At 47.4% G+C, this 12,735-nt stretch overlaps 1 protein-coding gene across 6 annotated transcripts in view; it reads left to right on the forward strand.

The window, feature by feature from the left end:
- The first annotated feature begins 10,952 nt into the window (after positions 1-10,952).
- FGFR3 (fibroblast growth factor receptor 3) overlaps positions 10,953-12,735 on the forward strand; it is a 56,016-nt gene continuing 54,233 nt past the window's right edge. For all 6 annotated transcript variants that reach the window (XM_063401466.1, XM_063401467.1, XM_063401468.1 and 3 more), the window contains exons 1-2: positions 10,953-11,111; positions 11,327-11,558. In XM_063401466.1, the coding sequence (XP_063257536.1) occupies positions 11,378-11,558 (181 nt within the window). In that variant the 5' untranslated portion in view covers positions 10,953-11,111; positions 11,327-11,377. The remainder of the gene's footprint in view (positions 11,112-11,326; positions 11,559-12,735) is intronic.

Genomic DNA, 12,735 nt, shown 5'->3' on the forward strand with positions numbered 1-12,735 from the left:
TTAGAAGATTCACAGCATCCCAAGAAGGTCAGAGCAGGGATCCAGAAAATGACTCCACTTCTTGAGGCAGATCTGTGGACAAAGGGCACCTGATACTGCAGAGAGAACTGCTGGCTGCTTTGCAAGAAGAATCACACACCCATGATGGAGTTGTGCACCATGAAAGTTTTGGCCTGTTTTCTCCTCACATTTGCATTTACACTGGACACAACCCTTGCATTTCTGCTAAACTCTGGCATTCCCTTGGCACTGCCAAGTGTAGCATTGCATTGATCAGTGGAAACAATCCCTGTGAAGAATATGCAAGCAGAGACCCTCACTCCACCCACCCACTCAGCTTCTCCTCATTTTCTTGCACCTTCTCTCATTTCTGAGAAACTCACCCTTTCTTCTGTCTGCAAAATCTTTCACCTTGAATTAAAAATAGAGTTGCTGTATGCAATTTCTAGATTCATTTGCATATGGAGAGGTGAGACATGAAAACTGACTTTGCACCAATTCTGGTCCCTGGAGTTCACCTTTTGCATTTTCTGCCCCAGTGAAAAGCCCTACTCAGAATTCTGAGGAAGAGGAGGGTTACCTTTCATTGCCTTTGCACAGGACTGCAGTCCTCAGGCCTTGCCTTTAATGTTTAATATCCTTGGGTAGTAAAATTACAATATTGACCACGGAGAGAAACACAGAAAAGAGCAAGTACCAAAGCAAGTACCAGCACGTGTTCCAGAGCAAAAGTAACACATTTGACTTGAGCAAGGCATGATCTCTCCTGTTGCTTCTGGATCTGCAGAGCTCAGCATGAATCCCCCACAGCTCTTTCCCCAGATCCTGTCTCAGAACAGTCCTCAAGTCACCCCAGAGCTCCTCACTGCCATGGGACAGGAATGCCCTCTAGTATTTTTTTCCCCACAGGTAACTTCTAACTTGAATTTGCCAGTGGTGACCCATAGTGTCAGAGCACAGCCAGGTCCCAAAACACAGAATCTTTGAAGAAATAAAGATTTGTCTGCAGGTATGAAAATGGCACAACAGTTTTATTCCCTTTCATGTCATTGCAAATGAGCCACATGAGCCACAGGTGTGGCTGAAGCATTTCAAATGAAGGCAGAGAAAAAGAATGAGTGGAACAGAATAAAAGAAGGCAGTATAAGGATAAGTGGTTATTGCATACAATAACCAAAGGAAAAATAACATTTTTCAGTCTTCCTCCCTCCAGTACTTTTGACAAGGAGGAAGCTAAAGTCCAAATGTTTCTCTCTCTTTTTTTTTTTTATTTTCCCAAACAAGCATCACAGTCTCTTGGCAAAATGAATTTCACCCTGAAAACTTTGCTGACACCACTTAAATTCAAAGATCTCTAGTTTTCCAGCATCATCCACTACAAAAAACCCCAAACACTTATGATGTTAGAAGTCCTGCAAGAGACCTTTTGATTTGGAGAATTTTCCTTGTTCACTCTCAGGCCTGAGCACATGGTTGGCATTTCAGCATCCTTGTCTAAAGGCTAAACACCCCCAGCTTCCTCAGCTGCTCCTCATAAAATTTGTGCTCCAGACCCTTCCCCAGCTCTGTTGCCCTTCTTTGGACACATTTAGCACCTCAATGTCCTTCTTGTGAGGGGCCCAGAACTGGACACAGCACTCCAGGTGTGGCCTCACCAGTGCCCAGCACAGGGGACAATCCCTGTCCTGCTCCTGCTGGCCACACTCTTGTTGATACAAGCCAGGATGTCACGGGCCTTCCTGGCCACCTGGGAATAAGCATCCTCAGGAGAAACACCTTTTCCCTAAGGTATATCCTGTGTTTCCACTTGCATGTAAGTTTTTCTTTGGCTTTCAGCTGGGAGGTTAATTCTGATAAGCCACAATACCTTGTTTTAAATTGTTTTTATTACCAGTCTGACACAAAACACTAATATTTATTTTTCAAATCATTCCATGAAATACCTTACTGATATGATTGAAATAGATATTAACTTAATGGATACTAACTTAATATTTGGTTTTCTCAGGACCAATATTCACCTGGTTTCTTAAATCTGTCCAAGCCTGCTTACAAAAGGAATATTTTTTAAAGCTGAAGGGAGGTAGAAGAAAATACAGTATATTTCACACATAGTAAGAGACCAAGAGAACTCAAAATCAGCATATGAGTCCATTTCCTGCCACCAAACTCCCGAATGCTCTTTTAATTTCTCTGAACACAATATTTCTCCTACAAAACAATCCATAACCAGCTGTTTATCAGACTTCAGACCTTCCAGTAATGCTTACAATTTCCTGAAAAGTCAACATTTATTTTTAAAGTGGCTGAGTCAGGCCTCAAGTAATTTATTGGCTGAAATAAAAACATGAAGTGAGGCATTTTGAAAGCTAATGTATAACTCTGGATGATATGCATAGTGCCATGATGTGTTTGAGATACCAGCAGTGATGACCATGATTGTAATCTTTTGTTGTGTTTATGTTTCATTACTGTGTTGTCACACACTCCCCCATAGTCGAAATCAGCGCTGTAATTTTGAATCACCTCACAGCATAATGAAATAAAAGCAGCATACTTCAGTCATCTAGCATGCCTCTCCATCAACCTTATCTTTCTTATCTTTAAGGAAAACTATAATTGGATAATCTTTACTTAATGTAAACTTCTAAAAGCTGGAAGCCATTTCAAGATTACACAGATTAACAGTGGCTACCTGTGAGAACATGCTTCAACATTTTGATGAATTCAGGGAGGATAAAATCAAGCATCTCCAGTATTTACAAAACTATTTTGGCAAAGAAGTGACTGAAAATTTTTCACACAGCCTTCAAGAAAAAATTATAACTTTACTCCAATGTCCTTGTCTTTCTTATTACCCCATGAGCCAGTCATATGGCTAGAAGCAAATAGTGGTTTTAATTTTCTTTGCAGACAGAGTTCTCTCTGGCTCCCGGGTTAACTTTAGCACTGTCAGCTGCAGAAAGGAATATATTTTCAAAGTTCAGATAATTTGATTTTGGTATCCTTTTTACATGTGCAGATATCCCTTGTTAAGAGCTGCACAGCTGTCTGCAGAGAAATCAGCCTGACAGTGATTATCCCCCTTCCACTCTGTAGTAAGATACAAACTATTACAAATATTTTTATATTTCTATGGTTTGAGGCATCAACAGCCACAGAGAAAATATGCCCTTTTAAACCAAGTTCCTACTTGTGTTCTCAATTGAAAGAGGAGCAAATATATTCCTGGCAATATACAACGCTTTTGTCTTACCACGGCAAATGATTAATACTATGTCTAAAATTTGGAGAAGGACACAAATTTTCTGTCACAATGAAATGGCTTGTATGAGCCAGAGTGGATACTGCAGCCCCCTCCTTGTTGTTTCTTCTAAAGTGCCCAGCTTTGTGCATTTTTCCTCACAGAAAACGAGGGTTTCTCTCCAGTGTTAGGCTACAGAGATTCCTAGGATCTGCACTGTTTGCTGCTGTCTCCCATGAGCCCATCATGAGCAATTAAAAAACAATTTCTGGGTAAAACTACATTAAACCTTTTGGTAATTATTGTTATTATACTGATTCATTTAAAGTCTATTCTCTCCTCATTGCAACAAGTTCAGAAACTGATGATTAAGAAGAGTAACTTGATTTTGCCCGTTAATAATAGCTCCCAGTTACAGCTGTTGGTACACTCGACATAGGGACATCAGTAAATAATTGAAAATATCTAAATAATATTTGCCTTCAGCCTTGGAGAAAATGTCTGTCCCACCTAAATAGAAAGCCCACAGACTGCAGACACTATAGAGACTGAAGCAGACAGTTCACATACATATATGGCAAAACCCATCCTATTTAGTTACAGAAGAATAAGTACATAGTAGTTTTCAATCAGTTTCACTGCAGTTTGTAGGTCTTTGGGGTTCACTGACTTCAGAATGGTCTACAAAACTTCACAATAAAAATAAGTATATTGTCAGTAGGCTTCAATTTAACTGTATGAAGGGCTGAAGCCCTGCTGGTAAAAAATGTGAATGTCTGCAAACGAAAGAGATTGAAAACCACTGACTGAAAACCACTGGCTACTCTGGCTGCTTGTTTTTTGTTGGTTTTTTTTTTTTTTTTTTTCTAAAGAAGACTGGAGTTAAGCTGTAAAAATGCTTTAAGAAGGATCTATTTACCTTTCCCTAGTACTGACAACACTTGAGTGGGGTTTGCAATGAAATCCTGATCTTTGGATTTAATGATGATGCACAAATGGGAAATGGTGCTGTATGAAATGAAGGTCATATATCCTGACCTCCAGCAAGGCTCTAGTTTGGAGAAGTGAAGCCTTAAAGGACCATGGGACTCCTGCCTTGGACCCCCTTGTGGTACTTCCAGCCAGTGTCTATAGAGTCAGTGGAGTCCTGTCTCTCTCTACACCACAGGGAAGGCTTCAGTCATCAGAAAGCAACACTGGAGGCTGATAAAAGGGGGGAAAAACCACTCTCCTACATCAGCTGAGCATCCCAGATCCCTCCACTATCAGCAGGGAGAGACAAGAAACATTGGAAGAAATGTAAGTTCAAAAAGTCAGGTTTTGGAGTCATGTTGTGGTCTTATCGACCACAGCTCAGATCCATCACATTCCTAATTCAGGTGTTTGCTAACTTCACTTGAAATCATGTGAGTTTTTCAGCCTGCATGGGCAACAAAGTGTTGCAGAGAGAGGAGATGCTCAGAGAGGGTGGGGAGTTTCTAAAGTCACACAGTTAATGGCAAATCTGGGGGTAAGCCTCGGGTCTTCTCCATAAATAAAAACCTTTGACCTGTCGGTGAATCTTTTACAAGGTGCTCAAGATCCTCGGTACCTGGCACCCAGGGTTTCCAAATGCTTATTAATGATTCATCTGATCCATTGACCTAAAGCAAAATTAGCTGTGAAAAGCATGGTAAATCCAAGCAGGCCTTGCAGACCTGGTACTCTTGTCCCCCAGCAATTTTCTGGTCACGTTTTAAATGAGTCAGGGCCTCCTTTCAGAACAGATAAAACCAGTGTGTTAAAAGTATATGCAAAATAATTGGGGCAAAGTGCAATAGAGGATGGAGCCATCCATTTTTTAATATAAAATGATAATAAGGAAGAGAATTTCTATCACAGGAAAAGTTCCGAGCATTGAGTTCACATCTCTTCTAAGAAGCCTACAGGATATTTGTCCAGTATAGGAATAAAGTGCTCTCATTTATTAAAAACATTAATTTCCCTATCTCCCCCAGTACCACTGTGACCACCACCTGCCCCTGCCCATGGCAGCATCCCAGCTGCTCTGAAAAAGCTATTTTGAACACTGCAAAATGCACTACAACTCAAGTAATCAATTCCCTCCCTAGGAAAGAGGCTGCTAGAGCATCGCAGTGTTCCTGGAATGTTTGGAAATACTTGTCAAAACACGACTCTGGTTTCATTGTTAGTTCTATTAACATTCAAACATTTCCCTTGTTGATTAAAGGCATTAGCTCCATGAAATGTCTTAAAGCCTTACCTGCCTCCTATCCAATTTCTTATGCAACTGCTGCTTTCCACACCACAAATGTTTTTCCCTTAATGGTGAATGAAATGATTTATGCCACAATTACTACAAGAGCCCTTTGAGGCTGACTGGGGCCAGCCCTCCCTGACCACAGGGTGCATTCCTCATCGTGCTTGATCTGGACATCCAGCACGCTGCATGAGGGGAATCATATCCCTGAAAAAGCACAAGATCCCTGCGGTAGTTATCACTTTATGGTGACGGAGTTGGACATGGTCCCACAAGCCAATGTGCAGACCAGGAGCTGATATTTGGGAAGGCATTTTGCCTTCCTGGGCTTTGGAATGACTGCGTGTACCACAGGCATAACAAAATTTAACTATCCCCTACAGGATTATCTCTGTTTGTAAAGACCCTCAATTGCTTTTCCTCTGCAGAGCTGCTGGACATGCACACAGAATCTGGAATACATATGTCTGCTACTTCTTTTTTTGAAGGCCAGTAAATCTGTAGAGTCACCCAATTCTGTAACACATCCTGTGTATTTAATGTGCTGGTACATGTCTGATCCACCCACCCTATCTCTGCAGCAGAACACACCCAGAGCAGAACTTACACCGTGCCCTTTGGAAAAATAAAACTACCATGGGGATTGCAAGAAGACAGCCATACAAATCATGCTACACGTGTGGCAGGGCTGGTGTCAGACACAGCACTGTGTCAGGACTGGCATGAGAGAGCATACAGTCTGTATTAAAGCAGAATTGAGCATGACTGTGTTGTGCCCTGTGTTGTCAAGCTTCCTCCCAAGTAAGTCAATCTTCCACTGCGAAAGAGCTTGCCTAAAAATCATAGAAATAATGACTAATATTGACCACAATTCTGCTGTCCCTAACAGATGGAAGACCTGAATTCGTATTTATTTTAGCATGTGACTGCCTGTTCTGAAGGTTCCCATGCCACTCACTACTCTTCCCTTTCCCTGCCTTGGAGTGGGACAGAACAAGGGAAAGAGAGAAAAGAGAGCTACCAGGCAATGCAGTGGGGCCAGGACCTGGGGAAGAGTCCAATGTGTGCGAGCTCTAAAAGGCTGCAGAAAAGGGAAGTTTCTGTAACCCCGGCTGTGGGTGAGCAGTCAGGGAGGGTGGGCAGCAGCAGGCAGCTGGTGCTCTTTGGTGGTCTCTGGCCACATCCAGGAGAGAGGACTTCAAGGGCAGCTGTTGGACTCCTAGAAGCTCATCTTGGCAGTGTGTATGACTTCTCCTTACAGGCAGCAGTCTGCACAGGCTATTAAGGGATTAAACAGGCTGTTCCTTTGTTTCAAATGCCCCTCAAAGTGAGATGGCCTGCTACACCCACAAGTGCAACCCTGCTGCACACACATTTGCCTGAAATATCCTACGTGCCCATGGCATGAAGAGATCTGGCAGGCAGCAGTGAGCTCTGTCTTGTCCCCTCCAGGCTCCAGGCAACACCCAGGTGCAGGTGGTCAGTGACACCTCTGAGAGCCACTTGTGACCCTGGTGGCAGTGCCCTGGCTGCACACACACAGCTGCTGTGCTGAGTCAGCATTATTTCAAGGTCTGATTTTAAATCCTTGCTTCTCACACCCTCCACAGGCTTGCTCCAGGGTTTTTTGGGGTTTTTTTGTGTATTTTGGGGTTTTTTTTTTCTCCCTGCTTTCTTCAATTGCCTGCTTTGCTTTCCAGGCTGACAAATTATTCTACCTCTGCCAGCACCCCTCCATAAGCAGCTCTTGCAGAAGAGATCCAGTGTGCCTCTCCAGTTCACTTGTTCCTTCTTATTTCACTTCAAGTAAAACAACTCAGTCCTTGCAGAGCCCTCTATTCCTTCCCTGCTCCATGCAGTTCAGTGGGAAACAAATCCACCAGGATAAGATTGTGCTGCAAACAGCTCACAGAGGGTGCAGGCACTGAAAGATCCTTCACAAGGTGCTTGACTGTTTGCAGTGTTTACCCTGACAATCATTTGGATCCTTAATCTTAGCAACAATGACTTTTGAGCTTGAAATTCAATAAACCAGCCTGGAGTTGCAGTTGTAAGGGCTGGCTAGCTAATAAAAAGCGGTTTAGCCATTCCAATGCACCTTATTGATATAAATGGGTAGTGACATGAGCTCTGGAAAATGTACCCTGGTGCTGGCATCCACTGATGCTATTTAACCCTTGAATGCTAAGGGTGAACAGCTTGGGCTTCTACTCATGCACATTGATACTGATCTCCAAACTGATATTTCAATTCAGTTTCATGTGAGCTGGTAGCATTTGGTTGGGCTGAAGGAACAGCCTGTTACAGCACTGTGAGGCCACAACACCCAGTCTGGCTCACAAGTCAGCTAACAGGACCCAGTTTTGATAAGAAATATTTGGCAATATTTATTGTGTGTACCTAACCTGATATGATTCAGCAGCTCACGTGGCCGAGTCTCTGATCAAACTTGCCAGCACATTAAAATTTGAATTACAGTTTCACCTACTTCATTGCTCTGCTCCAACTCAGTACTGACTCAGGAATTGCTTTCTGCTGGCTGAGGAAGCAGCTCCTGTGAGTATTGGATGTATGAGGACACCAGCCCCCAGTGTAATTTTTGCAAGATCCTTATTGAGCCCAGCACTGGTGCCTGAGCCTCCTGCCTGCCACGCCACGTCTGACAGCTCAGATGTGCAGGGAAGAGCTTTTCACAGCGCACGAGGGGGATTGCAGGGGAAGGGAAGTGATCACACACTTTCTGACAGCAGTGTCACCAAGGGTGACACTGGCATGAATAAAGCCCCTCTCCCTTCATGCCTCTCCAGAGCCCCAGTCCCAAGGGCTTTGGGACAAGCATCTGACAGCCTGTCCTGTCCCCATCTCCTGGACAGACGGGGAGGAGAGACTGCTTAAAGCATTCACACCTGGAGCCAATTTTGCTCCATTTTTTTTGACAGTAGGCTTCATTTACCTTAATTTGAGACAATCAACAAGTTGCACTTTTATAGAGATTAGCAGCCTCCCTCTAAGGTAGGGCTTTGGAGAGGCACAAAGGGAGGGAGGGGGTTTAGTCATGCAAATGCCCCTAGGGCCTGCAAGGCTCCCCAAAACCTGTCCCAGTGCAGCAGTCTCAGTGGCTGAGCCCCCAGTGGGGTCTGGGCAGATGGAGGTGTGTGACAGGGCAGGCTTGGAGCCACCCACTCAGAAAAGGGCAACCACTCACCATCCCCAAACTGCTGAAAGGGGGTTGATTTTCATCACAGACAGCTTTGGATATTAAGGGGATAAACAAATATAAAGTTCTGGGAAGGGAATTCTTATAAAAGGTAAAAGGAGAACAAACATGTTGGCAGAGAGAATATCCCTGCATGGAGGGAAGAAAAACTCTGGGGCTAATATATGGCTTATGGCAAAACAGTGCTGAAATAAATGCAACTGTGTTGTGCAGGCTTTACTAGCCCATGTACATGGATTTTTTTTTTTTTTTTAAGTAACAAAGTGGCTGAGACACAGTCCAGAGCTGCAGTTTTTGCTGCACAGCACTACATCCCGGGCTCTCTTACAGTGGCCACCACAGTGACAAAGCAGCATCAGAAAATCTGTACTTAATCGGGTCTGTGCTCCCCAACACCACATGAGGGTTCTGCATGGTTAATAAATGGGAAACCTAAAAATATCCCGCTCTAGGGAAAACTGCAAACCTTGAAGTCCTTTATACAGGACTATCTCAATACCCATTTGATTTCCTGTTGTAAAGGGCTTCCAAATGTTAGAAGTTCTTAGTTTTTTTCCAAATGAAAACCAGTTCAAAACCATTAAAGGGCTGAGCTAACTTGATCCACAGTGCAGACCTTTACATTTCCCAACAACCTTAAAATTCCCCGGGTTCAGATCTGCCGTTTCTATCCTGTTACTCCAGGAGCAGCATGAGAGGGTTTGCCCTCACCTGACAGAAAGGAACAATCACTGTGGCACTTTTAAAACTCAGAAACAGTGTGAAAAACCACACTGAATTCTCACAGACTTTTTTATTTTATCTGCAGACCTAGGAAATCTCCTGGTTCTCTTTTGCTGCTCTCCTCTTGGAAAATTGGGGTAGTAATAGTAACACTTCCTAGCAATAGGAACAACAATGCTACAACAATCTTACTCTGGTGGCTTTACTTGAGAGCAGAATTTGGCTTTGCTTTTGCAATTTTGTCTTCAAAATAATGACGCCAACAACTCCTTGTGAAGTGTTATAATTATGCTGCTGTTGTTTTAATTTTTGGTGATTTTCTGGCACCTCCAGCACAGCAGTTATGAGAGCAAACATCGTGCAGCTTGACACGCTGCCAAGCCTTCTCTGTGACGGTGAAATAAGCGCATTTTTATTTATATGTCTGCTTTTCCCTCCATTGTTTTCATTTGAAACCGATGGTGTCACTGGCGAGGGTCTCCGCTGACATGTAGGATTTCCTCGCGGTCTCAATGCCTCCCCACACAATGCCGCAGTATTGAGATGTCACAGTCTCTGTGCCTGATAAAGGTGTCAAGACAGATCCCGGTTGCAGCGACAACAGTGCGAGCTCCGAGCCCTCCGCGGCGGCCGGGAGCGATCCCCGCTGTTCGCCCTCGCTGCAAGCCAAACCTCCGCACTGCCCGGCTGTCCTCTCACCCACAAAACCTCGCCTGGACTCTTAGGTAGGTTGGGTTTTTTGGGCCCCTTCTGCAGAGCATTTTCAGCTCTGATAATATTTGCGTCTATTTTCAGCGAATGAGCCGCTGTGTCAAGTGGGATTAAAGCAGCGCTCTGACTTCTCGGTATGAGGCAGCTCAGCTCGCTGTCAGCAGCAACTGATGCCTGTCACCTCAGCAACCCGGCCGTGCCGGGGATCTTTGAGATGACCACAGTGCCCCAAACCACAACTGTGACAGTGACTAGAGCATTGTAATCGTAACTGTAAATGGGACTAGATCCATTCAGTCAGACTTTATTAAAACAGCCAGTTCAGCTGGCAGAGGAGAACACGCAGAGTGGAGTCTGTGATTATTCCCATCAATGCACCACCGTGAATATGGTGTGAGGGAGTGAAGTCAGGGCGCTCGAAGCGAGGGGCTTCACTTCGGGGTACAGAGTGGCAGCCGTGCGGGGGAAAGCGTGCACGGCGCATTTGCTGCTCAGGTCCCGGGCTGAGCCCAAGTGCTGCATGCACAGAGCTGTCCCCAGCCCACGGATCCCCCTTCCCGCCGCCTCTCCTGTTCCAGCGCCAGGAGAAGGGGACGCGCGGTGACCGCGGTGCCACTCAGGACCCACCACAGGAGCAGCGCGCCAACTTCAATCTCCCGTCTGTGGGAAGCGGGTGCCGCTCCCCCCGAGCGCTCGGCGGGCGCAGCCGGGCCCGGGCGCGGGGCGGGCGCGGCCCCCCGCGGCGGCGGCGGCGGCGGGGCGGGGCGGGGCGGGGCGGGCGGTCCGGCCCGGCGGGCGGGGACAGCGCGGCCGCCCCGCTCCGCGCCCGCTCCGCGCCGAGCAGACGCAGGAGCGCCGCGGCGGCGGGCGGGCGGTAGCGGCGGCTCCTGCGGACGCTCGCTCGCTCGCTGCCTCCCTCGATGCGCGGTGCGCGGCCGGCCGCGGGGCTAGCGCAGGTAGGCGCCCCGCCGCGGCTTCGCGCGGCTCTCGGCACTTTTTTTCCTGCTCCCACCACTTTTTTTTTTTTTTTTTTTTTTTTTTTTTTTTTTTTTTTTTTTTTTACGCCTTTTTGCTATTATTTTTTCTTGTTCCTCCTCCGTGTGGGCACCAGGGGCGGGGGGTCTCCTCGTTCTCCTCCCCGCGCTGAGCGCCTCTCTCCCTCTCCCGGCAGCGCGGCGGCGGAGCGGAGCGGTGAGCAGCGGCAGCATGAGGCGGCCGGGGGATGTCTGAGGCGGGCGGTGCGGCGGCGGCCGCGCTGCCCCGGCGCCGCTCCGGAGGCATGCGGGCAGCCTGGGGCTCCGTCTGGTGCCTGTGCCTGGCGGCGGCCGTCGGCGGGATGCCGGCGGCAAGGCGGCAAGGCGGCGGCAAGGCGGCGGCGGCGAGGAGCGGCGGGCAGCCGGCAGGTAAGGGCTGCGCGGCCGCGCACACACACGTGCTCTGCCGGCTTCGGCGCTACGAGTCCCTGTCCTGAACGAGCGGAGCGGGGCGGAGGGATGGAGGCGGCTGGGGAGCGCGAGTTACGAACGCGGGGCCGGGGCGGTTCCGCCTCGCCGCGGCTCTCAGAGGCGCCCGGGAGGGACTAAGTGCTTTTAAGAGGATCCCTGTCTGCCAGGAGCCCTCTGCCAGCAAGGCAGTGCCTGGGGCACCGCCGTGGGTAACAGCTGGGACGATGCTGGCGTGCGTGTGTCGCGGCGCATCTTCGGCACACGTCGGAAATGCTCTGACTGCGTGTGCTCGGGTGGGAAAAGTAAGGAGAGGTCATTTATATCTGCATCCTCGGAGCAAAAGTGGAGTTGCCACAACTCCGGGTAGGCACAAGCTGAGATGCAGCTGAATAAGCGGCTGTGCTGAGAAGGGAGCTGCGTTTGTGGGGACACGGTGACGATCTCCCCTGGAGTGGCAGCACTGCAGTTGCAAGTGAAAAGAAGTTAACACGTCGGACAAAAGCTGGGTTTTGCTTTTTTTTTTCCTTCTTCTTTCCAAGTAATATACGGCGGGTTTGAAACATCGTGTCTCTCTGATCCGCCTCAGCTGCTACCTGAGTCCCTGTTTATTTTTCAAAGCTCTTTAATGGAAAGGAGCCCCCTCGCAACCCCCCGTCCTCCGGTTTGCATGTACCCGGCAGAAAGTTTCCATTGTTCAGGAAAGGGTTTGAAGCCTGTTTGCCAAAAAAGTGACAGGGGAATAAATGGACTTCGTGGAGGCTGGGGGGTGGGGGACATTACTTTCATACCCCTTTTGGTTAAAGCTATAAATCACACCGGGGGTTGGGTTTGTTTTCAAGAAAGTCCTAATAAAACACCAGATTCTTAGTGTAACTCGTTTGGCTCATTTTTCACAGCCAAAAGAATTGATTTATGGGGCAACATCGCAGGGACTTGGTCAGAGCAGATGAGGTCGGTGTGCGGAAGGCAGCGGGCAGCCTGTGCTGGCCACGGGTGTGTGACAGAAGCGAAGTGTCCCCAGTTCTCGCTGGCGTTCCCTGAAGTGCACATTGGCGCTGTCACTCCAGGCACAGTCGGTCCCATGGGGGTGAGGAGCAACCTCTGTGGCTGCCTCAGTGGTCCCTGGGCTTCCACC

This window comes from Prinia subflava, chromosome 7 (genome assembly GCF_021018805.1).
Source record: "Prinia subflava isolate CZ2003 ecotype Zambia chromosome 7, Cam_Psub_1.2, whole genome shotgun sequence".
Lineage (NCBI taxonomy): Eukaryota > Metazoa > Chordata > Aves > Passeriformes > Cisticolidae > Prinia > Prinia subflava.